Consider the following 27,255-nt stretch of genomic DNA (forward strand, 5'->3'; position numbering starts at 1 on the left):
CTGACACCTGTCTGCCAGGATTTCCCCAACTTTGGGCAACCTCCAGGCCAGGAGCAGAATGACCAGGGCCAGGTATTTTTAGCAGAGTTACTAGCAGCTGCCTGGAGGGTGCTGAGGGGGAGGTGGTGCTGACTTCATCCTTTTCCTTCTCTGGGCCTGTATTCCCTCCCCAAGGTTCAAGCTGCCCTTCTACCTGCACCACACTGCCAGGGCCTCCCTTCCTTGCCCCCTCCCCCAAACAGCTCTCCAAGGGCCCCCAGGGGCTCAGGTGTCACTAACCCTCATCCTGAAGGGCAGGCTCATCAGGTGGAATCTTCAACTGCCAGGGGCAGGGATGAGAGTGGGAAGGACCTGGTGCTGAGGCTAGAAGCCTGGATTTAGGGCCCCTAAATGCTAGCTCAGATACCAGCGGGTGGGGAATGGGTGACATGGGCAGTGAAGGGTGAAGTCTGTCCGACCTGTAACTGGTCTGCTTGCTTGGGCGACAGGCCAGGACTGGGAGAGAGGGAAAGGAGAAATCACTTTTAAAGGGCCAGACCTCAATTCTTCCCTAGTGGGGACTTGGCGCACTTGGCTGGTCGGGGCTTTCCCCCTGGCTCCCCCCCGTGGTGGCACCCTCCATCTCCATCGCCCTCCTCCGCACCATTCACGTGCTCCCTTTCCTTCTCCCTTTTCCCTCCTTACCTGCCTCCCCTCCCCCCGCCCTCGCCCCCCCCCCCGCCACACACACACACACACACACACACACTCAGTCACACACACACACTCAGACCGGGCTGTTGTCTGCGGAGTCTGTCCCTGCCCCGCCCTGGCGGGTGAGGCGGGGGCTGGGTGGGTGTGAGGTCCTAGGAGGAGGGCGGGGGATCCCCCTCGGGAGAGGGGGACGGACACGTCAGCCCCCGGACAGCGCAGCCCGGGGCGAGCGCGGGGGTGGCGGCGGGGGCGGGCAGAGGCTTAAATAGGCGGCTCTGGAGCCCGGACCCAGTGCGGACCGAGAAGGCAGCGGCTGCGACAGCGTCGAGTGTCCGAGCCTGGGTCTGCGAGTGGATTGTATCCGAGCCCGGGACCTACCTAGTCCTGACCGTGTCCGTGTGTGAGTGGGTGAGTGTGTCCTGGCAGAGCGGGGTGGGGGTGGTCTCACCGTCTAGGATGAACGAGTCAGGAGGATGGGTCACAAGTCAGGGCGCAAGGACCTTCTGCGGCATGTCCTGGGCCCCGAGCATCTTTCTTGACCCGTGGTCGGGCAGGCGCGTCCCGGGTCCAGCTTCCCACTCCATCTCCACCGCGGCTCACGCGGCCATCTGGATTCCCGTTCCCCAGACGGTGTCCGACGCGATGACTCTGAACGGCGGCGGCAGCGGAGCGGGCGGGAGCCGCGGTGGGGGCCGCGAGCGCGAGCGCCGTCGGGGCAGCACACCCTGGGGCCCGGCGCCCCCGCTGCACCGCCGGAGCATGCCTGTGGACGAGCGCGACCTGCAGGCGGCGCTGGCTCCGGGAGCTCTGACAACGGCCGAGGCCGGGCCTGGGGCCCAGGGTCCGAGGCTGGACTGGCCCGAGGGCTCCTCCGACTCGCTCAGCTCAGGAGGCAGCGATTCGGACGAGAGCGTTTACAAGGTGCTGCTGCTGGGGGCGCCTGGCGTCGGCAAGAGCGCTCTGGCGCGCATCTTCGGTGGCGTAGAGGACGGGCCTGAAGCAGAGGCCGCAGGTGAGGGGCTGGGAGGGACTGCTCAGGGGAGGGGCGAGCACAGGGGTAGGACTGGGAGCTACAGGACTGGGGACCAGGATTAAGAGCAGCAGATAACAACGGGATTCTGAAGGCACTTTGAGAATCTGCCTCTACCTACCCCTTTCACAGGTGGGGAAACTAAGGGAGAAGGTACCCCAGCCCTTAGTAGAGAAAGAAGTGCTTAGAGTAGAAGGCCCAGGGCATACGATTAATTACTCTGTAGTCTGGGGACAGGATATCCCTCCCTGCCAGGACTGGCAAGAACCCAGCCAGAGGGAGTTTCTAGGAGAGGAGTCCTAGGTAACCAAGGTCCCCAGGGGATGTCTGTTCTAACTCAGGCCACTGTGGCCAGAACCACGCTGGGTCTCAGGCAACAGGAGGGCAGGGAGCACAGGAGTGGCTACCCAGGACATTGCTAGCTTGTGGATGGGGTGCCTAGGTGGGGGCCAGGCACACCGTGCCCTCCAACCCCCCACTTCTCAGCCCTGTCACTTCTGTTGCTACATAGCAGCCATCAGTGGAGGAGGAGGTTAGGAGGGCCCTGGGGAGGAGTTGAAGGGTGTGGCCAGAACAGGAAACCTGGTGTATTGGAGGAGGGGGGCTCTTGGCAGCCAGCAGGTAACCTGACTACTGGTCTCCTGCCTAGGGCACACGTATGATCGCTCCATCATGGTGGATGGAGAAGAGGCAGCGCTCATGGTCTATGACATTTGGGATCAGGTAAGATGCAGGCTGAGACCAGGGCAGGGTGGGAGGGGTGAGCTGGGGGTAGGGACCTGCCGGGAGTGACAGCCTTGTAGCTGGGGCGTGAGGACTATTGGGTAAATATGTGTCTGTGTTCCCTAGGATGGGGGCCGCTGGCTACCTGGCCACTGCATGGCCATGGGAGATGCATACGTCATCGTGTATTCAGTGACGGACAAGGACAGCTTTGAGAAGGCCTCAGAGCTTCGGGTCCAGCTGCGGAGGGCGCGGCAGACAGACGACGTGCCCATCATCCTAGTGGGCAACAAGAGCGACCTGGTGCGCTCTCGTGAGGTCTCCTTGGATGGTGAGCAGGGAGTGGGTCAGAAAGGGAGGGAGATCCTGGCTGGGCTGTGGTCCACTCAGTCTTGACTCAGCTCGAGTCCCTGGGGACCATCAGTGGCTAAAAATGTTTAGGAAGAAAACTCAGGGAGGGGGGGAGAGCTTCTGCCCTCCCACAGGACTCCCAAAGACCTGAGTGCTGGGGCAAGGACCAAATGAGCTAGGGGAGGTGAAGGCTGCTGGACGCTGAGCTGGGCCACCTCAGAGCCCTCCTTTTCTGTCTTCTTTGTCCCTGGCCTGGCATATGAGGGGTGAGGAGAGTGCAGGGAATCAGGCCAGGAGTTCAGAGCCTGGATTCCAGGCCAGGGCCAGTCTCAGCGTAATCTTGCCCATGGGGAGCACCCCCCTCTTGGGCTCAGCATCATCCTCTGTGGCCCCCAGACCTGAGCCCCGCAGAGGAACCAACCGCGATTTGGTGATGTCCCCCCTATTCTACCCATCATTCATCATGATATAACATCAAGCCATAAAACACTAAGCTGTTCAACAAAGTTTTCATTTTGTTGACTACTACAGCACTTCCATTTAAATATCAAACTTCAAATTATTTCAATAAATGAGTCTCCTCTTGTGGGCCTTTGTGAGCTCCTTAAACGTGGGTACGCTCTGCCAATTGGGTGACCCAGTGATGCCTGGGCCCCTGTGTACAGGAGCTGGGGTTGTTGTGTTTCTGGGGAAGACCCAGGGATGTGGTAGCTGCCATGGGGTGGCCAGGGTTTGAGTGGGCTTCTCACCCCCCCCACCCTTTGTTTATTGACGTGTGCCTGTCCCCACCCACACCAGAGGGCCGGGCCTGTGCCGTCGTCTTCGACTGCAAGTTTATTGAGACGTCGGCTGCGCTGCACCACAATGTCCAGGCGCTGTTTGAGGGTGTCGTGCGCCAGATACGCCTGCGCAGGGACAGCAAAGAGGCCAACGCACGTCGGCAAGCGGGTACTCGGCGGCGAGAGAGCCTTGGCAAGAAGGCGAAGCGCTTCCTGGGCCGCATCGTCGCTCGAAACAGCCGCAAGATGGCCTTGCGTGCCAAGTCCAAGTCCTGCCATGACCTCTCCGTGCTCTAGGCCCTGGGGCACTCACTGTATTGTGCAGACAGATGGGCAGATTGGTGGGCTGGCCCAGCCAACCGCCCAAGGTGCCCCAGGCCTGGCTCAGACTCTGGGTATCCCCCACCTCATGGTCATGGACAGAGAGACAGTGCTGCCCAGGGAGGTGGCTCCCAGTGGCCGTCAAGGGCTGGGCCCACAGAGATGCCTGTGCAGGCCCATGTGCGTCCCATGCAGCAGCCTGAGCCCAGCCTGTGGAGCAGGCCCATGAGTGGGGAGAGGACTCTGCCTTTCTCTACACCCGTGGTGTGCATGCCCTGGAGGGAGGCTGTTCTGTGCAGTGGCTATTTGTTTACATGCAGATTTTTGTAATAAAGACTATTTCCTGATAGGTCAGGGCTGTTGACTCTGTGTTTCCTTTGATTCGGGGGCTGCAGGAGCAGGAAGGGTTCCTGAAGTTGAGGAACCTACAAGGCTGGTTCCTGAAGCCACCCCACGCTAGTGTGTGGCCTTGACTATTCTAATGTTTGGGCCCAGATATAGCCAGCTGGGTCAGAGGGGCAGGTGTGGGTGGGGGCCTGGTTGGGGAGTCCAAGCAGCAGGAAGAGACATGAATCCCACCCAGCCTGTTATCCAGATTCTTCTGAGCTGGAGCCTGGCATTGCCTAGCTGATCAAAGGCTCAGTTACCCCACTGTATGTAAGGGAAATTGAGGCTGCCCAAGGAACCACATCCTGCCCCAGGTGTCATGGCCAAACAAGAACCCTCGGTCTGGCTCCTGGGTGGGTGTCTCTGCCCTGCTCACTCCTGAGGGGCTGGAAATCTGCTGAGGTGGAGTGGCTGTGGAAGACTTCTGAGACTCCCTGGCTGGAGAAGGAGGCAGCTGGTTTGTTAAGGCTGGGATGAGGAAGGCACACTCAGGCGGACTTGAGTCCGCATGCCTCCCCACCTCCCGGCTGAGGCTGGGCTACTGGGAAGGGAGTGGGAGGCGGAGGACAGGGAGGGTTCACTGTTCTCCCCGCTGTGAGTGGCCAGGCCAGAGCATCCCATGCTCGGCATCGGCTAATGTGGGAGCAGGTCCCTGGAGCCCTCCCTGCCTGGAAGGAGAGGCCTTGCATTTGTGCATAAATGTGTGCACGTGTTCGCTGACAGCTGGAGGTGTGCATCTCCCCACCACCCACACCTGGGAAGGGGCGCCTTCTGGGCATAGGTGCCTGCTAGGAGTTTGCCCGCATCATTTCAGGAGGGAGCATCCCCATTCAGCAATTGCGGACAGGGGACAGAAGCACTTGCCCGAGGCCACACGGGCAGAAGTGGCTGAGTGGGGACTGGTATATGTCTGCCCACCTTGGGAGACCAGAAGCAGCCTGGGACAAGGCTGGGGACAGTTTCTGAGAAGGTTCCAGGCCAGGGTCCATACATTTCTTTTTTTATTTATTTTTATTTTTATTTTAATACAGCAGTTTCTTATTAGTTATCCATTTTTATACATATTAGTGTATATATGTCAATCCCAATCTCCCAATTCATCCCAACACCTTCCCCACCCCCGCTTCCCCCCTTGATGTCCATACGTTTGTTCTCTACATCTGGGTCTCAATTTCTGCCTTGCAAACGGGTTCATCTGTACCATTTTTCTAGATTCCACATATATGCGTTAATATATGACATTTGTTTTTCTCTTTCTGACTTACTTCACTCTGTATGACAGTCTCTAGGTCCATCCACATCTCTACAAATGACCCAGTTTCGTTCCTTTTTTGGCTGAGTAATATTCCATTGTATCTATGTACCACATCTTCTTTATCCATTCGTCTGTCGATGGGCATTTAGGTTGTTTCCATGACCTGGCTATTGTAAATAGTGCTGCAATGAACATTGGGGTACATGTGTCTTTTTGAATTATGGTTTTCTCTGGCTATATGCCCAGTAGTGGGATTGCTGGGTCATATGGTAATTCTATTTTTAGTTTTTTAGGGAACCTCCATACTGTTCTCCATAGTGGTTGTATCAACTGACATTCCCACCAACAGTGCAAGAGGGTTCCCTTTTCTCCACACCCTCTCCAGCATTTGCTGTTTGTAGATTTTGTGATGATGCCCATTCTAACCGGTGTGAGGTGATACCCCATTGTAGTTTTGATTTGCATTTCTCTAATAATTAGTGATGTTGAGCAGCTTTTCATGTGCTTCCTGGCCATCTGTATGTCTTCTTTGGACAAATGTCTATTTAGGTCTTCTGCCCGTTTTTTGATTGGGTTGTTTGTTTTTTTAATGTTGAGCTGCATGAGCTGTTTATATATTTTGGAGAGTAATCCTTTGTTGATTCGTTTGCAAATATTTTCTCCCATTCTGAGGGTTGTCTTTTCATCTCATTTATAGTCTCCTTTGCTTTGCAAAAGCTTTGAAGTTTCATTAGGTCCCATTTGTTTATTTTTGTTTTTATTTCCAGTACTCTAGGAGGTGAGTCAAAAAAGATCTTGCTGTGATTTATGTCAAAGATTGTTCTTCCTATGTTTTCCTCTAAGAGTTTTATAGTGTCCGGTCTTACATTTAGGTCTTTAATCCATTTTGAGTTTATTTTTGTGTATGGTGTTAGGAAGTGTTCTAATTTCATTCTTTTACATGTAGCTGTCCTGTTTTCCCAGCACCATTTATTGAAGAGACCATCCATTTCTTCATTAGTCAATTTTTTCACTCCACAGACTCCTGGGAACCCTCAAAACCTGGTTAGAACTCTGATTGCAGTTTTTCAATAGCAGAAGGAGGTTTGAGGGCTGTTCCTCAGGTGTGAGATCCCCGTGACTAACCCACATGCCCCCTAGGGCAACGTTAACTGCTCCGAGCTGCTGCTGCTCCCCACTCCCAATCCCAACATACTTCGAGGCATGTGGCAGGCGTGGTTTTGTCAGAGTAGGTGAAGGTTCTGAGGCCTGAAAAAGAATACAGACCTTCCTAGCTCTGCCACTTATTGGCTGTTGACACTGGGCAAGCCACTCAACCTCTCTGTGCCTCAGTGTGTGACATGGGGATGATGCCTTCTTCAGAATGGAGTGGGTAGAATAATGAAGGTATGTGCTTAGAGCAGTGCCAGGCACATAGTAGGAGCTTAACGCATGTGAGACTCCTTCAATATCTGCATGCTGCACCGCTCCAGGATGGGGTGCCCAAGTGACACTGAGGCAGGCACTCAGCTTGTGACAGACAAAGCTGGGGTGAGCTGAGGAGTCCTGATCCAGCTTTCCAGCCTAAGAGAATCTAACCAGATATGCAGTGGTAAGGACTTGGGGGAAACCATGGGAGAGACTGGAGATCAGGGTCCCTGACCTTTCCCACCCTCCCCCCGCCATCCCAGACTCCCAGGCCCAGACGCTTCTCCTGACTCTACTTGGCTGCCCTCATTGGGGGCAGGGCCCCTGGTCAGCCCTGCAATTCCCTCAAGGTCACCTGAGCTGGCTCAGTCTTTTCTCTCCTTCTCAGAAGCACAAGACAGTACATTTCCCAGCCCTGTCGGTGTCCAGGGGCTAGTGTGAGCACTTAGGGAGGCTCAGGGGATCTCACAGGCTGCTGTCCCCCCACCCCACGCCCTGGTCCCACTGGTGGGTGGTGTGGAGCCCTAAGTATCCAGTTCAGGTAATGCACTGCTCCCCTATCCTGCACGTGCCACCTCTAGCTCCTTATCTTAGTTCCACAAGCCAGCTGGGAGCTGCCAGGGCCGGGCAAGGGCCAGATCATTACTGGGTCCCTGATTCTTGCTCTGGAGGGCCTCCCAGTCTGATGAAAGAGACAGCCAGTGACAACCTGGTGTCCTCTCTGTGTTGATAGAGATAGCACTTGTCATGGGGGCGTGGTTGGGGGCCAGATATTCCCACAGGAGAACGCTGAACAAGCCTGGGAGTCGAGGGAAGAGTTCCTGGGAGAGGGGAATATTTGAGCTGAGTACTGAAGCTGCAGCAAGTGCTTAGCAGACAGATGAAGGGGTGGGAAGGACATTCCAGACAAAAGGAACAGAGTGGGCCAAGGCAGAGCTGCAGATGCTGGTGCACAGTGGAGAGAAGTGGGAGCGAGTCTGGAGCCACAGAAAAAAAAGTCGTGTCCAAACCCAGAGGGCTGAGAAGTATCCACTGGGCCGTGTAGGGGTGGGACAAGCGCCAGGTCGATGATCTCCCCACCCCCTGGGGACGGCGGTCATGGATGCTGAGCAGCCCCCAGCTTTCCAAAGTCAATAAGTAACTTGCGGGGCTGGGCAGGGCCAGGCCTGCTGCTGTGGGCCCAGTGGTGTTTTCCACTCCTGAGCAAGCATGACTGGCCCGCCTACCTGCTCAAGTGTCCGCCCTGCCCTGTTCCACCCGGTCCGGCCTGGCCAGCACTCCCTGTAGAAAGAGTTCTCTCACCTGGCGGCTGGACCAAGGAAGCCAACCTCAGGCACCGACGGGTGAGGGTCTGGGAGTGGAGGGTGGGCAGGGCTGAGGCTGGTGCTGGTGGTGGGGGAAGGAGAAACACTGCCCTGTCGTCCAGGGAAGAGTTCCCGGGACTGGTTGGCGTGGCTGTCTGTGCTCTGTGTGCCCAGCTCCGCGCTAAGTGCTGGAAAATGCTGAGACGAGGGCAGGGCTCCTGCCCCGCAGGGACTCCCCCATGGCTGAAGGCTGGCAGTGGGCGGTAGAACAGTCCCGCAGACCCTGAACCACGAGTCCTCTGTTCCAGGAGGAGTTCTCCTGTGGTCAAGCCTTCCATGACCTTGGTCAGGCTCTGCCCTTCAGGCCTTGCCTGCAACGTGAGGCGACCACAGGAATTGGCCCTCAGAGTCATCAGGGTCTTTCGAGCTTCAAACTTTTGTGACTTGGGGTGCTTCTGGGAAATGACCACTTTGGGATCTACGAGCTGGGGAGGCCATGGGGAGAAGGAGACAAAGGTCTGGAGGTGAAACTCCCATGGAGACCCTTGTGGGCACAAGAATGAAGAAATGCAGGGCAGCTGGGCCTGGGGGTCTTGATGGGCCTGGCCAAGGAGCTGGACACTACCCTGCAGGCAATGGGGAGCAGCAGGCCCTTAAAAGGGGAGGAAGAGGAGGCCAGTCTGGCGTGAGGGCCCTCTGGCTATGTGTATGCAGTGGGCTCAGGCAGGGGACAAGGGCGGGGGCAGTGTCCAAGTGGGTGGGAGGGGGAGGGGCAGCTCTGAGAGTTGCTGGTCCAGCTGAAGAAGGAGGGACCATTGTACCCCGTGGGGACTGGGGAAGCCATGGCCCCGGGGCTGAGGGGGAATGAGGGGAGGAATTCTTTCTAGAGAGAGGAACCCTCTTGCCCAGCGATCTGGGCTGGATCCTTACTGCCATGTCCCTCAGGCCCATCTTGACCATGGTTCCTGCCTGGCTGCGTCTGCTTTGCCTCTTCATCCCCCAGGTGAGCTGGGCCCTGCTCCTCACCCTCAGATCCTGGCTTTGGTTTGTACCCTCGCCCCCTACTCTACCGGGACCAGTTGCACTGACCATGGATGGTAGTGTTTGGGGGATGGTGATGAGAGCTGGCTACAGGCCTGTTGTGGGGTCAGGAGGTCAAAGGCCAGGGGGTGGATGGGCTAAGGTATGGCCAGGCCCAGGGAATGGGCAGAATTCCCCTTCCCTGTCAGTCCCGGCACCCACGGCGGGAAGGTACAGCTTGCTGACGTGGTGAGAATCCTCCCACAGGCTTTTCCCGGGGCCCAGCCTGCAGAGGTGTATGTGGATGTCCCGGAAAACTACGGTGGAAATTTCCCTTTGTACTTGACCAAGGTGAGCCTGAGAGCTTCATGGGCTGCCCTCCCCCCAAGTCCTGCTTCCCCTACCTCCAGCACTCCTTTCTCTTTCTTGCTCTGGCTTTCTTTCAACCCTGCTTTCGAGACAGTATGTGGTATAGCGTGAATGACTAATAAGATTTTAATCCCAGAAGAAAGTAGAGCTTTAAGTTTAAGGATGAAGTGATGGAGGGGGGTTTTCAAACTTTAGAAAGTAGGGCACGGCGTATAGAGAGCATCAGGCACAGAGGAAAGAGCTCTGGCTTTGAATTTCCACCCCGTTCCTTACTGGCTTTGTGACCTCAGGCAAGTGCCAATGCTCTCTAAGCCTCGGTTTCCCCACATATAAAATGGAGCCATAGGATGGAGGAGGCATCCACCAGGCCCGGCCCCCACTCCCTTCACCTCCGTTCTCTCCTCGCCAGCTACCCCTGCCCCATAAGGAGACTGAGGGCCAGATTGTTCTGTCAGGAGACTCAGGCGTGGCAGCTGAGGGTCCCTTTGCTGTGGACCCAGAGTCTGGCTTCCTGCTGGTGACCAGGGCCCTGGACCGGGAGGAACAGGCAGAGTACCAGCTACAGGTACGACTGGGCCAGGGGTAGGAGAAAGCCACCAAGCCAAGGTGGGGCACTGACTACCCTTCCCTGCCAGGTCACCCTGGAGACAGAGGATGGACGTGTCTTGTGGGGCCCACAGCATGTGCTTGTGCATGTGAAGGATGAGAATGACCAGGTGCCCCATTTCTCCCAGACCATCTACAAAGTTCAGCTGAGCCAGGGCACCAGGCCTGGTGAGTGCCCAAAGCAGCCATCTCACAGCAAGGTCAGGTGGCCACTAATGGGAGAACAGAGAGTAAAGAGATGGCCATAGAGTTGGCATAGGGACAGGGCAGTCAAGGTCCAAGTCACCCCCTCCCATTTCTGTCCCATCCTGCACCCCCCTACCGCACTGAGGGTCCACAGGTGAGCTCCATCTTTTGCTCATCTATGAAGTGGGGTGAAGAGCCATGGCTCACCTTCAGAATCCTGATATGATGATGAATACAGAAGGAAGACCCAGGGAGAGATAAAGGAAGCTTGGGAGACTCTCCCCACCCCTTCACCCCTAATGGTGAACCCTCTCCACACACACCAGGTGTCCCCTTCTTCTTCCTTGAGGCTTCGGACGGGGATGCGCCAGGCACAGCCAACTCGGATCTTCGATTCCACATCCTGAACCAGGCCCCATCCCAGCCTTCCGCAGATATGTTCCAGCTGGAGCCTCAGCTGGGGGCTCTGGCTCTCAGCCCCCAGGGTGAGCCTGAGCTGGTGTGAAGAGGGGGGAGGGTTGGGAAAAGATGGGGAAGGTTGCATCTGAGCTGTAGGATGGGTTGGAGCTTGAGAGATAAAGCAGGAGGAAAAAGTATTCCAGCTGGAGAGAGCAGCAAGGCAAAAACATGGGGGGAGGCAGGACCATGCATGGAGAGTTAAGGGATGGTGTGGATAGCAGTGCCTCAACCCTACTTTCTGCAGACTTGGGCCTAAGAGGCAAGGATAGGAGAGACCTGAGGGGTTGTGGCCCAGGACACTGCTGGGAGACCTTGGGACTGATGGCAGGAGAGACATGGACCTGGGAGTTCAGACCAGAGGCACAGGTCGGGGAAGGAAAGAAAAGCCAATCACACACCCACTCAGCCAGCCACCCATTCATCCATCTACCACGCAAACATACCTACAGTCCATCTATCCAACTGTCCATCCACATGCCCAAATCCCCATCTTTCTACCCTCTCAAACCCCCATCCATCCACCTAGTCAACTGTCCATTTATCCAACTGGTCATTCACTCATCTACCTATCCACCCGTTTACCGCCCCCCCATCCTGGTCATCCACCTATCCAGTCTATCAACCATTCATTGTGTGGGCAGATGTGGAAGTGATTTTGCAAACCGTCAAGTCCTGGTCGGATGCTCACAATGGTGCTAAAGGTCTCTCTCATCCATTGGCCAAGACAGTATCCTGAACACCTGACATATGCTTGGCTTTGTGTTTGGTACCAGGATGCACTGGCCCCCTGCTCAGCTGACCACCCTGCCCCTTCTAGGGAGCACCAGCCTAGATCAGGCTCTGGAGGGGCCATACCAGCTGTTGGTACAGGTCAAGGACATGGGTGACCAGGCCTCTGGCCACCAGGCCACAGCCACCATAGATGTCTCCATAGTAGAAAACACCTGGGTGCCCCTAGATCCTGTCCACCTGGCAGAGAATCTCCAAGTTCCATACCCACACCACATTGCCCAGGTGAGTAAGTGGCTGTTAGCAGCTGAAATAACCCCATGGATGGTGCAGCTGGGTCTGAGTCTCGTGGAGATTTGGGAGGGGGGGGTCTGGGGCTCCACTTGACCCCTGTTCCTCCCCTACCTATTTTCCTCCCTCCACTGTCCCCATCAGTTCTCAAGATGGAGTGAGCGTTATCAGGCCCTGGGACCAGGCCCTTAGCTCCTCACCTGCTATCCTCTGGCAGGCGTGGCTCTGTGCTCTGACCTCCTGAGCTGAGCCCAGGCTTCCTCAGCAGAACAGCTGCCACCTCCTTGTGCCACGGGGATTGTCACCCAGGCCAGGAATGTCTCAGGCTCCTCGAGGAATGCCCTGGGGTCAGGCCCAGCCTGAGAGAGCAGAGAACAAAACAACCTGGTCATTCAGGCACTTTGGGCAAGATCCAGGCTTGGACCAGGGCAAGGCCACCGTGGAGTTGTCACAAGTGCCCTGAAAGAAAAGGACCTTACCTGGACTCCAGAGAGGGCAGCAACTTGCCTGGGGTCACAAAATAGTTGGGGCCCAGGCTCCCTACCCAGGAACAGTTGGAATATAAGGGCTGACATGGGCTATTCCTGCCCCTCGTCCTGGGGGCCCTTATTCTGTGTCCCCCTCCCAGGTACATTGGAGTGGGGGGGATGTACATTATCACCTGGAGAGCCAGCCCCTTGGACCCTTTGATGTGGACAAGGAGGGGAAACTCTACGTGACCAGGGAGCTGGACCGAGAAGCCCAGGCTGAGGTGAGGTGAGGGGGAAGCCAGGAGGACAGGCTGAGGGGTGCTTGGTCCCCGTCCAGTGGGCTTCTGGGGGTGTCACATCCCCCACAGGCACTGAGGCAGAAGAGCTGGAGCTGGCCACCAGAAGGGAACCCAGACCCAGGCCAGGCTGGAGTTGCCCCTGGTCTTCATCTGAAGCCCTCCACTGCCCACTATAGTACCTGCTCCGGGTGCGGGCTCAGAATACCCGCGGTGAGGACTACGCCGCCGAACCTCTGGAGCTGCATGTGGTGGTGATGGATGAGAATGACAACATGCCTGTCTGCCCCCCACGAGGCCCCGCAATCAGCATTCCTGAACTCAGCCCCCCAGGTGGGCTATGGGCCTTGTCAAGGGGTGGGGGAGGGGTGAAGTTCCTGTGAACGATCCCATCTTGCTCTCCTCTGGGATGGGACCAGCCTCAGGTCCCTATATCAATGTCTCACCCCCAACACATACACACACACACACGCACACACACACACACACACACACAAAGAAGAGTAGGTGAGGTAAGGCCTCGGCGCCTGGCTGTGTTCCCATCCACGTGGGTGTTGTCTTTGCAGGCACCAAGGTGACTAAGCTTTCGGTAGAGGATGCAGATGCCCCCGGTTCCCCCAATTCCCACATTGTGTACCGGCTGCTGAGCCCGGAGCCCGAGAAGGGGGCAGAGGGGAGAGCTCTCGAGCTGGACTCCACCTCAGGCAGTGTGACCCTGGGGGCTGCCCCCCTCCAAGCTGGCCAGAACATCTTGCTTCAGGTGCTGGTCATTGACCTGGGAGGAGCAGAGGGCGGTAAGTGCCCTGAAGGTGACCAGGGTTCCCTGACCCCTCTGTCCCCACCCTGGCCTCCCCAACATGCCCTCCCCTGCCTCAGGCCTCAGCAGCACCTGTGAGGTTGCAATCGCGATCACGGACATCAATGACCACGCCCCCGAGTTCACCACTTCCCGGGTAAGCAGGAACGGGGGAGGACACCTTGAGAAGGTGCTAACCGGGGGGCTCATGGCCCCTCCCCGTCTCTCCAGATGGAGCCCCTAAGCCTCCCTGAGGACACAGAGCCTGGGACTCTGGTGACCACACTCATGGCGACCGACGCCGACCTTGAGCCTGCCTTCCGCCTCATGGACTTTGCCATTGAGGCAGGGGATGTGGAGGGAACCTTCGGCCTGGATTGGGAGCCAGGCTCTGGTCGTGTCCAGCTGCGACTCCTCAAGGTAAGGGGCTAGGGGTGGGGGAGTGGCGCACACATACACACATTCATGCACAGGGTGCCAAGCCATGGCCCACACAGTGACCCGGGCCCCACTGGTTCCAGAACCTCAGCTACGAGGCAGCTCCAAGTCACAAGTTGGTGGTGGTGGTGCGGAGCGTGGCAGAGCCGGTGGGGCCAGACCCAGGCCCTGGAGCCACAGTCACCGTGACTGTGCTGGTGGAAAGGGTGGTGCCACCCCCTCAGTTGGACCAGGAGAGCTACGAGGCCAGTGTCCCAGTCAGCACCCCCGCTGGCTCCCTCCTGCTGACCATCCGGCCCTCAGACCCCATGAGCAGTCCCCTCAGGTGAGCCAAAAGCCCAGCCCCTTAGCTGGGCTGGACTACCCCTGCTCCCTCGGGATGATCCCAGGGCCTCAGAGGGAACTCACATTATCTACAGCCTGTAATGTTCCTCAGACCATGGTCAATGTGAAGGTTGTGACTCCTGGTGGGGACCAGTGCTGGATGGAGAGGGTATTTGGACTCCGTGAGATCTCAGATGATGCTTCCCCGTCCTGTCCTGGACCAGGCCCTCTTCCAGCCACCCACCCAGACTGCAGCACTGGGTGCTGTTCCCAGGCTCTGGCTCTATCCGGCCCCTTTGTAGGCTGCCCTGGGAATAGTGGAATTGAGTCAGGCCCCCCAGGCTCTGAGAGTCCCTCCCTCAGCCACAGTATCTGTGGTTTAAGCCCTGCCCCCCAACGAGTCCCTTAAGCTGGAGAGAGATCACGGGCACTGCTGCTGCCCTCAAGTCACAAAGGGCATGTGGAACTTGGGCAGATCACATGACCCAGAAGGTCTCTGGGCAAGACCCCATATGTGGTCCCTGCCTCCCTGCCCCATCTTCTTTGGCCCTCAGGTTCTCCCTGGTCAATGACTCAGAGGGCTGGCTCTGCATAGAGGAGGTCTCCGGGGAGGTACACATAGCCCGGGCCCTGCAGGGTGCCCAGCCTGGGGACATGTACACAGTGCTCGTGGAGGCCCAGGATGCAGGTATGGCCAGGCTGTGGTGGGGGCCTGTGGGAAGCTGACAAAACCTAAGACAGACAGGCAGGGCCAAGCTTCCTCCCCAGCACCCTTGCTGGCACCCGCTCTGCTCCAGGCAGGAGGGGTGAGCAAGGGGCTGCGGCCAGTATACTTCTCTGAGAAGGCCTGGCCTCTGCCTCCCCTCTCAGACCACCCTTCCCTCCAGACACCTGCCACCCCCCACCCTCAGCCCCGGAGGGCCTCTCAGGGTGTCAGCTTCAGACACAGGCTGGGAGCAGAGGGTGTGGGACTGGGGGGTGGGGAGGGAGGGCCAGTGGCTCTCCTGGGGCAGGCATGCCAGGAAGTGAGCCTGGATGGGATGCTGGGTCCAGGTGGGGAGGACTCTGAATGCCATTTTGACAGGATGAAGAGCTGGCCCAAGGGTGGGTCCCTCAGGAAGGCAGGTTTCAGCTCTGAGCTGGGCTGTCCTGTGACAGGGGTGAGCTCATCTATAGTCAGGGCATTTCCACATTGTTGGACCCCGGCACCAGGGGCCAGGGTGGGGTGGGGGGACAGTGAGAACCAGCATGGCATCCAGAACGGCACAGAAAGGCCTGGCAGCTGTTTGGATAGTGAAGGGGGTGAAGTGCATTGTGAGGAAGAGAAAGGGGATGGAGAGGAGGGGGTCGAGGGGAGGGAGGGGGCGTGGGAGGGGACTCACAGGGCGAGACTGATGGGCTGTGGGGAAGGGGACCAGGCCAGGGACTCTGAATTCACCCCACCCCAGAAGGGCCCAGGCCAGCTCAGCACTACCTCCTCTGCAGATGAGCCAACACTGAGCACCTCTGCGACCCTCGTGATCCACTTCCTGAAGGCCCTTTCTGCCCCACGCCCGACTCTGGCTCCTGTGCCCTCCCGCCACCTCTGCACACCCCGCCAGGACCGTGGCGTGGTTGTCGGTGGACCCAGAGGGGACCCTGACCTGGCCGTCGGACATGGTCCCTACAGCTTTGCCCTTGGCCCCAACCCCACGGCGCAGCGGGACTGGCGCCTCCGGGCTCTCAATGGTGTGTAGTGGGGGAAGCAGGGAGGCTGTGGCCAAGGTGGGGAGTGGGTGGCGCTTGGAAGTGAGATGCTGTGGGGCTGGGCCTCGGGGAGCGGGCTAGTGACTCTGATCGCTGCTTATGGTCCCAACAGGGTCCCATGCCTACCTCACCCTGGGCCTGCATTGGGTGGAGCCACGCGAACACGTAGTCCCCATAGTTGTCAGCCACCATGACCAGGTGTGGCAGATCCAGGTCCGAGGTGAGGCCGGGCTGGGGTGCAGCCAAGGTCAGGGGCCTGTAGTTCCTGAGGGAACCCCTGGGATGTAGGGGGAGGAGCTGGGCAACACGTCTACGGGCTCATAAGGACAGCATATGCCTGTGCACACCTGCAGGTGTGTGGCTGGGCGCACAGACTGCAGTGCACGCAGGTACGTGCACAGAGGAGCTTGCATCCCCCGCCACACCCATGAACACAGCATATGCACCAAAACCCACATACTGGCCAGCTGGGCTGGGCTGAGGGCTCTGAGGAGCTGGGGAGCCCGCCTCCACTGCCCTCACCTTCCTCCCCTGCCTCTCCCCAGTGATCGTGTGTCGCTGCAATGTGGAGGGGCAGTGCATGCGCAAGGTGGGCCGCATGAAGGGCATGCCCACGAAGCTGTCAGCGGTGGGCATCCTCGTGGGCACCCTGATAGCAATAGGTAACGGAGGTTGGGCTCCTGTGTGGGGGAGGGCAATGGTGGCTGGAGCCATAGCCTCTGGATAGACAGTGCCCCGTCCCATGGTGTCCCCACAGGGATGGAGAAGGAGCCCCCCAGCTCTTCTAGTCATTATGCTGTGGCCTCCTGTTGTCATAATCAAGATCATCCTCATTGATAACAGCATTTACTGTTACTGCTACGCATTAACTGTGTATCAGGCCTTATGCCAAGCATAGGATTATTGCGTTGAATCCTCCCTACAACCCTGTGGTGCTGGCATTTCCCCATTTTCCAGATGAGGTCACTGATGCTCAGAGAGGTTAAGTGATTTGTCTGAGGTCACACAGCCAGGGTGTGGCAGAGCCCAGCTCTTTCCAGCCTAACTCTTTCAGTCCAAGCCTCCCTCTCTATCCCCTTTGTTTCTTTAGCCCCCTAAATTTTTTTCCTGGCTGGTTTTCTTGGCTGGTTCTAGCACGTTGCTACAGTGTGTCTTTCTCTCAGAGGTCTGTGGGAACAACTCACTGGCTCCCAGATGATCCCCACCCAAACTGTTCCCCAGAGAAAGGGACCTTGGAGGCTGGGGTGTTCTGGCCCTGGTGAGGGCTGAGCAGGCCAAGCAGTCAGGCTCCTTCAGGCACCACAACCACAGAGTCATACCCAGCCCAGCCTTGGGGATGCTGTCTAGGAAACTTTGCTTCCTTATTAAATCAATACCAATAGCAAGGAGTCCCTAGTGATAGACAAGTCCTATGGCCCTTTCGGAGGGCTGATCTATCCCTCTCCGGCCCCTCAGGCATCTTCCTCATCCTCATCTTCACCCACTTGACCCTGGCGAGGAAGAAGGACCTAGATCAGCCAGTAGACAGTATGCCCCTGAAGGCGGCGGTTTAAATGGTCCAGGCAGCCCCTGCTGGGAACTTGGCCTCTGGCTCCATCTGAATCCACTGGGAGATGGCCCAGCACTCCAGATCCACGAGGGCCAGGACAGGGCAGAAGCCCCTTCACCTGCCCTAGGGTGGAGGCAACATCACCAGACTTATCTGCAGAGCCTGCACACTGACTAAATGGGCTGCCCATGGGAGCACTTCATATGGCTCATGTTTGTCCAATAATAAAGCCTCGGAGAACTGGGCATGGGTCCTAAAGGACTGTGGGCCCGTGTCCAGGTGTCCATGTGCGTGTGTGCATTATCCATGTCCACCTGCCCTTTCATCCCTTCCCCATCTCCTGCTGCACAGAAAGGGTGTGGGGGCTTGAGGGATGAGCCTGGGGTCCCCTGCAGGGAAAGACACAGGGGCATCATATGGGTTCTTGGTGAGATCTTGAGGCTAGAGCAAGGTGGGTCATTTCTGCGGGCACTCGGAGAACACTGGCTGCAGGTCCTGCATGGGTTAACTGTCCAGGTGATGGTTGAGGAGGGTGTCCCTGAGAGTGTAATTTCTGTGTTTGCCTGGATATCATCTTTGCTCTGGGGGGTGCACCTTGTGAGTCCATGTCCTGTACTCATGTGTGAGCATACTCGTGTCCCTGTATATGAGTCACCTGCACACAGGGGTGGGCAGAGGTCCCTCAGTCTCAGGAGGGGTCTGGGTAGGAATCGTGAGGGCCTGGGTAGGAATCCTCAGGGGCTGGATCCCATGGGGCTGGAACAGGAGAGGTGAGGCTGGGGATTGGTCTCCCTGTCCCCATGCTGGCCCCAAGGCACCTTCGGGTTTTACACACAGGCTGGGAGTGCATGGGGAGTCTGCAAAAAGAGAAGGGGGAATTATTCAGATGGACACCACTGGGGTGGAATAGGAACCTCGTGGCTCACCCTGCCCTTGCCTCAGGTGAACCCCTTCCCCTGGCCAAAGATTAAGCCATGGCCCTGGTGCTAAGCCCTGACCACATCTCCAGACTGACCTCTAATCCCTGACCCTTGACTGACCCCAGACACATGCTGATCCCCCATGCTTTCATCCCAATGGTCTCTGGGGAGCCAGGGTGGGACTTGTTGTCCCAGGCACCCTGAGCTGATGATGGTAAATCACGGGGAAGGGAGAAAAACAACCTCATTGGGGCCCAGGCCCTATTTTTAGGAGATAATCTCTTCACTCCTGGCAGATTCTGTGGGATGGAGGCCAAGCCCAGCCAAGAGAGATGGGGCAGGCATCCTGGCTGGCCTGGGGGAGCGTGGGAAACTCAGCCTGGATCCCCAGCCCAGGGAGAGACCCTGAGGCTGATCCCAGCCACTCTGGGCCCAGGTCCCCTCTCCCCACCCACACCCCCATCCACCACGGGAGGCTCTGCTGACTACTGTGGTCCAAGCAGAGCTTCCTGCCCCTCTCCTAGGATCACCTGCTTGGCCTGTACCCACTCAGAAGTCTTCAGGGTGCAAAGTTCTTCGAAAGCAGATCTCATCTAATCTTTCTGTCAACCTATGAGGGCAGGCTTATTGGCCCCATTTTCCCTTGAAGGTCAGGGAGATTAGGGCTGCAGCTGGGAGTCTTAGAAGCAAGGCACAAGGTGAGACTGTCTGCTCAAGGTTTATCTGACCTCTCCAGCGGTGTCCACAGCCTTCAGCTGGGCTCTGCTCCCATGAGATCCCCCAGAAGAGCCTTAGAGATCACCCAGGCCAGCAACTTGTAATCAAGTTGGAAAAGTAAATCACAAAGAGGTGGGGAGACCTTCCCAAGTTCATCCAGCCAGTGGGATGCAGCACCTGAGCAGGAACCCTGGAATCCCTGCTTTCTGGGTCCTTGTTCTGGATAGATAGATAGGCTGATAGGTGGATGAGTGGATGCATGGATGGATGGGTGGGTTGGTGGATGATGGATGGGTAGATGGGTAGATGGATGGATAGGTGGGGGGGTGAGGGTGGGTAAGTGGATGGATGTATGGGTTGGTAAGCAGGTAGGTGGAACCCCAGCCAAGGAAAGGATGGATGACAGGATGCCAGGGCATATTAAGGCATCTGCCCCAATTTGAGGGTTCCTTTCTTAAGCCTCCAGACCTCAAAATACTTTCTGCTTGTGGGGCTGACAACAGGGTCCACAATCCCCAGTTTTCCTGAGCATTTGTGGACATAAGCCTCTCCTGCAATCCTCGGCCCCTTCTATAGAGGAAAGTGAGGGTCATAGAGGGGCGTGGCTTCTCCTGGGTCTCAGAGGGAGAGAAACAAGAAGCTGGTGCTTGTTTGTGGGCTTGGCGGTAGGTCAGCAAGTGCTTGTGCAGATTCGCGCTAGTGAGGCGGGCCTCACTCTGCAGGCGGCGGGGCAAAGTGGGGGATAACTGGTGGCTCAGTGCGGGCAGAAGAACACGTATTCATGCTCTGCCTGCTCCTTGCTGTGTGTTCCCAGGTGAGTCTCTTTACCTCTCTGAGCCTCGGTTTACTTGTTGATAAAATGGGCCTGGCTCAGATGGAGTTGTTGAGAGGACTACGAAGAGATAATCCCCCCAAAATGTGTAGCACAATGCCGGGCACACAGCAGGAGCTCAATCAACATGGCTTTCCCTGGTCCATGGAGTGTGGGGAGGACTTACCTCAGATGCCTATAGCCACAGACTCTCACACACTCCCCGTGGGCCCCATGGGCCCAGGCTTTTGCAGGGCGGAGTGTGGAGAGGGGCCCCAACTCCAGCTCTCACTCGGCCCTGGAAAGACATCTGCCTCCAGCCTTGGCTCCTTGCCAGCTCCAAGGCTCTCTCTGGGTGACGCTGAGGGTTCTCATGGGGGTTCAGACTGGTCTGGAGGCTCCCCTGGTGGGGAGCTCATGGTCTCCCTCTCCCAGGCTCCTTCCAGAGGCACAGGGCCAGATCAAAGGGACCCAGAACTGAGGATTGGGAGGCGGGCTTGGAAAGAATGTAAACATGAGGATATTTTTAAACTTTTTCCAGCTCCAGAGATTAGGACTCTTGAAGCAAGAGGCCCAGAGGTCAGTCTGGCCCTTGCTCACAAAGGAAGAAACAGTCTTGGGACCTCAGAGACCCCCCACCCCACTCACATCCACCAATACCCATCCTAAGACTCTAGCTTGGGCCTCAGGGCAGGAGTTCTTCCTCTGATCTCACCTCCAGACGTCCTGCTGCTGCGGGGTAATGTGTTTCTAATGAGGGGGCCTCAGGGACATGTGGGGACCCAAAGGGTTGAGGGGTTTTGGGGGCCTACCTGAGAGCTAGTGCTAAGAGACTGAGCCTGGAGACCCCATGGCAGCCCTGTCACTCCATCAGGTGTGCGTGTGTGCCGGTGTGCCCACGCATGTGTCTATGGGTGTGTAAGTGTGCGTTAAACTCTAGTCTGCGTGGTGTAGGCATGCGAGGAACCCACCCCAGCCCCTTCCCTCCTCCCCCTCCCTAGCATCCCTGGCCCCTTCCCCCTGGGACTCCTTGGGTCAGTGGGGGACATGGGGGGCGGGCAGGAGGTAGGCTTGAGGGTCAAGGAGAAGAGACCAGGGAAGACGAGGAGAACAAGCGTGCAGGGAGGGGTGAGGAGGCTGGGGGAGGAGCTGGGTCCAGGTCTGAGCCATGCAGTGAGTCAAGCTGTGAGAGCTTCAGGGGCCACTGATCTGGGGACTGGAGAACTCAGCCTCATCTCCCTTAATTACCCCCAGGTGTCACAGTGACTCAGGAACTTGGATGCAAGCCTCCTTAGATCTCCCTGCTTCAAATGTCGTGGTGATGCTCATCCTGGGTTTCCATGACAACAGCCTCTTCCCTCAGAGTGATGCAGCCACCCTTGCACACCCATGTGACACGGTGGAGCACACACAGGAGTGTCACAGGGAGACTCCTAGAGGGGACTCAGCCACAACATGTGCCATATCCCAGGGACTCCCATACCCTTACCCCATCCACATCCCCACTGACCAGGAAGTCAAAGGGTCAGAGTTCACATGGGCACTCAGGAGACGCCAGGCAGCAGGTACCAGGACAACAAGGGCCCTTAGCATGTGGAGAGACCTTGCTGGCCATCTTCCATGCTTCAGGGGGCTGTTGTGCTACCTTACCCTGCTTATCGGCCCAGAGAGGGACAGTGTCCGGCTCCAGGTCACACAGCTCGTCAGTGGAGGGCAGGGCTCAGGCCCCAGGCCAGGATCCACAAGGCAGTGTGCTCCCCTCCATGTCCCTTCCACTGAGGCAGCCGGGGAAGGGGATGAGGCTTGCTGCTGTATCATAGGTGTGGTGGGACTGAAGGACAATGGGTGGGAGGTGGCGAATGAGTCTGGTGGGAAGAGGGACCTGGAGACCTATTCTCAGTCTGAGGGCCAGAGCCGCCTGCCTGAAGCTGTTGCTGTGTTGTCCCTGTGTACATGCCCACTCAGCAGGGCTGTTGCTGTTCTTACCCACTTGGCGGTGGCAGCAGGGTCAGAGATAGTGGCCCGGTGGGAGCGAGTCACGAGCACCGGTCCCGTATCGGACACGTTCCCTGGAAACTTGGCAGGGGCTGCCAGGCTCTGGGAGCCTGGGCAGGGCGGGTGAGGTAGTCACAGGGACAGGTTGGGGGGATGGGCTCACTCGGAACAAGGCCCTGGGCCAGCTCAGCTGTCTCTCCTACAGCTAGGCAAGCTCCCATCAGAACTGGCCAGGGGTTTCCAGTGGAATTTCTTCCCATGTGGTCATTAACACCCTCAAGTCATCCTTAGCTTCCTACCCAGTCCACCCCAGAATGGACCACCTCTGAGCTTTCAACGCCCTAGAAGGTAAGGTGTTGGCTTCCCCAGCGAGGCTGTAGGCAGGGGCTGCATTTACAGGGAGAGCACTGTACTGTGAGCCACAGGGGCCCAGGCTGACCTCTGTCCTGCCCACTTTCTAGCTGTGTGACCTTGGGTAAGTCACTTCCCTTCCTCTGAACTTCTGTTTCCTTACCATTTCCGGGGCTGTTGTAGGGATGACAAAGTCCAACAGTCAGGAAGGTGGACTGAGGGCTGCAAATACGTGTGTGTCTCCACACACGGCCAGGATGGGGAGAGGGAGACACGTGGGTTCCCCACCTTGGAGACTCCCGCCCCATGGATTTTCCATTGGCACGTCGGCACCCTCTCCCCAAAATAGTCCCTACAAGCCGTATGCGACAGAGCCCAGACTGAAGGGACTTTTTTTAGCCGCCCTTTGATTGTCAGCTCTCGAGCGGCCGCTATTTTGAGCCCCAACGCCTGAAGGAGTAGGGCCAAGTGAGGGCTGGGGTCAGCTCAGTGGGTCTGGCTGGCTCCCCGAAGGCATCCCCGAGGGGGCCAGACATGCCCTCTCAGGCCCAGCGCTGCTGGCAAGGAGAACACAGCATCCCCTGTGCATTGGGCCTGAGGGCTCAGTAGTCCACCTCCAGGGAAGCTGCAGACCTGGCAAAAACCATCCTCATTTATGGTGCTCACCCCACAGGCCACTGGCCATGGCCCCCGAGAGAAGAGCACGTTGTAGGGATTAACTGAGATAATACAAGCAAAACCCTTACTTAGCACAGGGGCTGACACATAATTGGCCCTCAAAAAATGGGATTAGCTGGTATTATTATTGTCATCACAGCTACAGTCATTCTTGGTTTTGTTGTTACAGTAACATTTTTATCAGGTTTCCTTCTAGTCTTTTTTCTGTGCATTTATCTTATGTCACTGAGTTCAGGTCACAAAACTCCTCCCCCCTCCACACACTTGATTTCACCAGAAAGGAGCCCCTAAGTCTGCTGGGATACCTCTCTCTGCATCTCTGGGCCCCACTCCCAGGGATCACCCCTCTATAAATAGCCTTTGGGGTCCATGACCCCTAAGACTGTACTTGACTTTCCAGAGTGTCTATGGTATGCCCACAGCTTCTGTCATCTCAAATGCCATCAACCACTGCCCCATAGGATTCCAGGGCTCCAGAATCTGAAAGTTGAGTTTAGGAGCTGATTCCCAGATGGCTCCTGCACCTGGATTCTAGAACTCTCTGGCTAACACCTAAGGAAATGGGGCTTGCTTCCACAGATAGATGTGAGAAAGAATTTTCTGGCTGTTCAGGTGCATAAGATTAAGCAATGGATCATGAGGACATATGATCCATTTGTCAGTTTCCTAGTCTCTGTCGGGGTCCAGGGGAGGGTGTGGGCTGCCAGGAAGAAGGGATGGGGGTAGGGAGCCAGATTCTGGAATGTGGCTGGGCAGGGCAAGAAAGGGAGCGTGGCTGAGCCAGGCCTCCGCCTTCCCCACTGGGGTCATTTCCCAGGAGGGCAGCAAGTTCAGCTGGGAGTGGGGAGTCATATGTTTTACCCTCACCCCAAGGGGTTACTGCACAAGGTGAGACTTCCTTGTTACCCGAAGGACAAAAATAAATCCTAGGTGATGTCAGTGATCCATGCCCAGAACCACCAAGGTTATTCTGAGAGTGGCAGGCACAGGGCCAGCCCAGGCTCGGTCAAGTGGGACTGTGCTGGAAGTGGCATCCTCAGCCTGCAGGCTGTCCCTGCCATTTTGGGAATCCTGAATGGGGTGGGGGGACTGGAGCCATAAGCAGGCCGACCCTCAATAGGTGGGCTTAGATAGAATTCTGACTTGGCCATGTGACCTTGGGCAAGCCACTTGGTATCTCCCAGCATCGGCTTCCTTGTCAAACGATGGGAACATTGATCCCTGCTTCTCAGGGTGGTTGAGAGAACCCTGTGAAGCTGACAGATGGTGCTCAATAAATGCATGAATCTCCACTTCAGCTGTCCTAGAATCCAAAGACGGGACTTCCCTGGCGGTCCAGTGGTTAGGACTCCTCACTTCTACTGCAGCGGGCATGAGTTCGATCCCTGGTCGGGGAACTAAGATCCCACATGCCGCGTGGCGTGGCTTAAAAAAAAAAAAGAATCCAGAGAAGACAAGGGCCTTGCCTGTGTAGCTCCGCTACCAAAACGCCCCTGCCCCGCCAATCTGAAGGAACCGGAGTCAGGCACAAAACCACATTTCTGGAAGGGCCAGTGGGGATTTTCCAGGAACGACTCCATGCAGCTGGAGAATTCCATTTCTGGCCCTGCTGCCCAGGGCTCAGGCTAAGGAGGGGATGCTCTGGCTCGTTCCAGTTCTGCCCACTTCCTGCTCCTCTCCTGCAAAGCCCAGATCAGGGTGTCCCACACTCTATTCTCTTGCTGTTTGCTCTGGAGTGTGAGGGACCTGAGGTTCTGAGGTCCCCCTTGGAGCCCTGACACAGAACAGTGCTGGGCAAGCAAATGGTCCTCTCCTGACCCCCCACCCCTTCCTGGGGTCCTCCCTTTCCTTTATCCAACATGTCTTAGCGTTTTCCATGGAGCCAACCCCCGACCTCGGGGTCACCGCCAATGAACACGGACAAGCCAATACGATGGACACTGACCTGGGGGACAGATGGCACCTGACCCAGCTCAGGGGTGGAGGTGACCCAGGCAGCTGGAGTGGGGAAGTGTAGCCAGTTTGGGACAGCTGCCTGGGCAGAGGCTCAGAGGGTTAAGACTTACGGGGATGTTTCCGTGAAGCATGTTTCCGCGAAGGAGAACGGGTTTGAGGGAGTTGGGTGGACATTGAGGTCCAGGTGGGAGCTGAACTGAACTCATTTATTTATTGAGCTGGAACTGGACCCCAGTCCCCTTCCCAGTCCAGGCCTCTCCCCTCCACAGCTACCCGCACGAGGGTTTTCCCGGGGTTTGTCGAGAAACGGGGGGAGTCCTCTCAGGGGAAGGCCAGACTGTCAAGTAGGAATCTCAAGACATAACAGGGCATTAGAGCTGGGCCTAAGGGGACGCAGCTCAGCTCACCACAAGGGCTATTCCACCCTCTAGGATATTCCTGCACCCACAAAATGCACTTTCTGCCCACAAAGGTCCCTGTGGAGTGACAGGACACTCAGATCTGCTGGAAGCAAAGCTCTTGTAGGGTCCCAGCTGGGCCTCATGGACCCCTAGACCCATTCTGCCATTTTATCGCAACTTCAGCCCAGCACCTGTGCCGTATCCAGCTTCGGCCACCGCTCCGCCCCTCGGGACGGGGAACACGGCCCCCCTCCACCCTGTAGGCTGGCGCCAAGGTTTATGATCCCGCACAAAAGACGCTGAGAGCCACAAGGGTGGAAAAAGTTACCCAGTTCTAAATCAGCCAGTCTTTGGGTGATCTCATCCCCTTCCCAATATAGTCCGCAGTCCCCTCCCCCATGAACCAGCCCCTGGCCAATGCAGTTAGTCACGAGGGAGCTGGTGGAGGGGCAGAGGCGCGCACGCATGTGTGTGTGTGTGTGTGTGTGTGTGTGTGTGTGTGTGTGAGTTCTGGGGGGAGGGATTTCAACTTGGGGTTGTACTGTACATTCTGTTTTGCAATCTGATTTCTTATCCCCTCATTTACAGAATTTACATTTAGCAGTTTTCCTGTCAAATAAGAAAGATCTTTCATCATCACTTTATTTTTTCACTATCACTTTTAAAGTCCACCAGGATGGATGTGCTAGAATCTATTTGTCCAGTATGTAGAGGAAGGACATGTCAGTGGTGTCCAGTTTCTCTTTCTTACAAATACCAGTGCTATGACCATTTTTGTTCAAACCCCTTTGTACAGTTGCCTGATCCTCCCTCCCTCCCTCCCTCCCTTCTTCTCTGTCTGTCTCCCTCTTTCGGATAAATTCTAACAGGTGCTGGGTGAGAGAACAGGCTTCACTGTATGACTGATGAGTTCTGAGCCCTCCCCTAAGCCAGAGGTGCCAGGCCCAGGGCAGGGAGGAGATCCAAGACCAATCCAGGGCCATAGGGTCAGGGGAACAGGGCAGGCTGTGGTCTGCTGATCCCTCCTGCTGCTCAAGGCCAGCCTCCACCCCTAGCTTCCACCTGCTCTTGCCTCCCCAACCCCATAGGCCAGACTGACTGGGGACGCAGGGAAAGGCCATATATGAGGTCTGTCCTGCGTTGTATTCACATAGTCTCACCCCAGGCACAAGAGGACCCCACAGTCCATCCAGTTCTCATCTTGCTAAGTACTCCCCGCAGCTTCTGCTAGAATGCTTCCATGGACCAAGAGCTTACTCCATCCTTCCAGGCTTTTGGGGAGCAGACAGGGCATTTTTTTAAAAATCAGATGAGTAGATATTCAACAGAATTGCATGATCTCTTAGCAATTGCACAAAAGCTACAAGAAAGCTTTGGAGACAAGCACCAGGGTTTGAAACTCAGCTCTGCATTTACTAGTTTTATGACCTTGGGCACATAATTTTACCCCTCCAGGTTCAGTTTCATCATCTGTAAAATGGGTTCATAATACTTGCTTCATATGGTTGCGAGGACAAGGGATTGGCTCTTGTGATTATGCAGGTTAAGTCCCACCATCTGCTGTGCAAGCTGGAGGCTCAGGAAAGCCAGTGGTGTGGTTCCAGTCCAAATCCAAAGGCCTACGAACCAGAGGAGCCAAGGATATAAGTCCCAGTCAGAATCCAAAGGCCTGAGATGTCCGAGGTCAGAAGGTGGATGTCTCAGCTCAACAGAGAGCAGCTTTCCTCTTCCTTCCACTTTTTTGTTCTATCCCACCCCTCAATGGATTCGATGATGTCCACCCACTTCTTTACTCAGTCTACTGATTAAAATGCTAATCTCTTCTGGAAACACCCTCACAGATGTGGACCTTAAAACCCTTACCTTAAACCACAGCCAGGAATAAGAGGTGGAGGGT

At 56.7% G+C, this 27,255-nt stretch overlaps 2 protein-coding genes across 4 annotated transcripts; both read left to right on the forward strand.

Moving 5' to 3' along the window:
• Nucleotides 1–996: 996 nt before the first annotated feature.
• Nucleotides 997–4,251, forward strand: RRAD (RRAD, Ras related glycolysis inhibitor and calcium channel regulator). Its single transcript, XM_081216395.1, has 5 exons — nucleotides 997–1,101; nucleotides 1,321–1,705; nucleotides 2,373–2,446; nucleotides 2,573–2,777; nucleotides 3,596–4,251. Exons 2-5 carry the CDS (start codon nucleotides 1,336–1,338, stop codon nucleotides 3,871–3,873), a joined length of 927 nt encoding a protein of 308 aa, XP_081072521.1. The 5' UTR covers nucleotides 997–1,101; nucleotides 1,321–1,335; the 3' UTR covers nucleotides 3,874–4,251.
• A 3,955-nt stretch (nucleotides 4,252–8,206) lies between these two features.
• Nucleotides 8,207–26,978, forward strand: CDH16 (cadherin 16). 3 transcript variants are annotated; one of them, XR_014013784.1, is made up of 18 exons: nucleotides 8,207–8,289; nucleotides 9,196–9,253; nucleotides 9,538–9,621; nucleotides 10,049–10,204; nucleotides 10,275–10,413; nucleotides 10,758–10,916; nucleotides 11,708–11,904; nucleotides 12,539–12,661; nucleotides 12,856–13,009; nucleotides 13,243–13,470; nucleotides 13,553–13,629; nucleotides 13,704–13,892; nucleotides 13,994–14,235; nucleotides 14,789–14,922; nucleotides 15,720–15,962; nucleotides 16,093–16,193; nucleotides 16,526–16,642; nucleotides 26,901–26,916. XR_014013784.1 is itself a non-coding variant. In XM_081216808.1 (18 exons), exons 2-18 carry the CDS (start codon nucleotides 9,209–9,211, stop codon nucleotides 26,903–26,905), a joined length of 2,400 nt encoding a protein of 799 aa, XP_081072934.1. In that variant the 5' UTR covers nucleotides 8,207–8,289; nucleotides 9,196–9,208; the 3' UTR covers nucleotides 26,906–26,978. The 3 variants fall into 3 exon arrangements, 2 of the variants coding, with proteins under 2 accessions (XP_081072934.1, XP_081072933.1); XM_081216808.1 differs by having other exon boundaries at nucleotides 16,093–16,200; nucleotides 26,901–26,978; XM_081216807.1 differs by lacking the exon at nucleotides 26,901–26,916 and adding an exon at nucleotides 17,436–17,819 and having other exon boundaries at nucleotides 16,093–16,200.
• The last annotated feature ends 277 nt before the right edge of the window (nucleotides 26,979–27,255 follow it).

This window comes from Mesoplodon bidens, assembly GCF_964165515.1.
Source record: "Mesoplodon bidens genome assembly, chromosome: 18".
NCBI lineage: Eukaryota > Metazoa > Chordata > Mammalia > Artiodactyla > Ziphiidae > Mesoplodon > Mesoplodon bidens.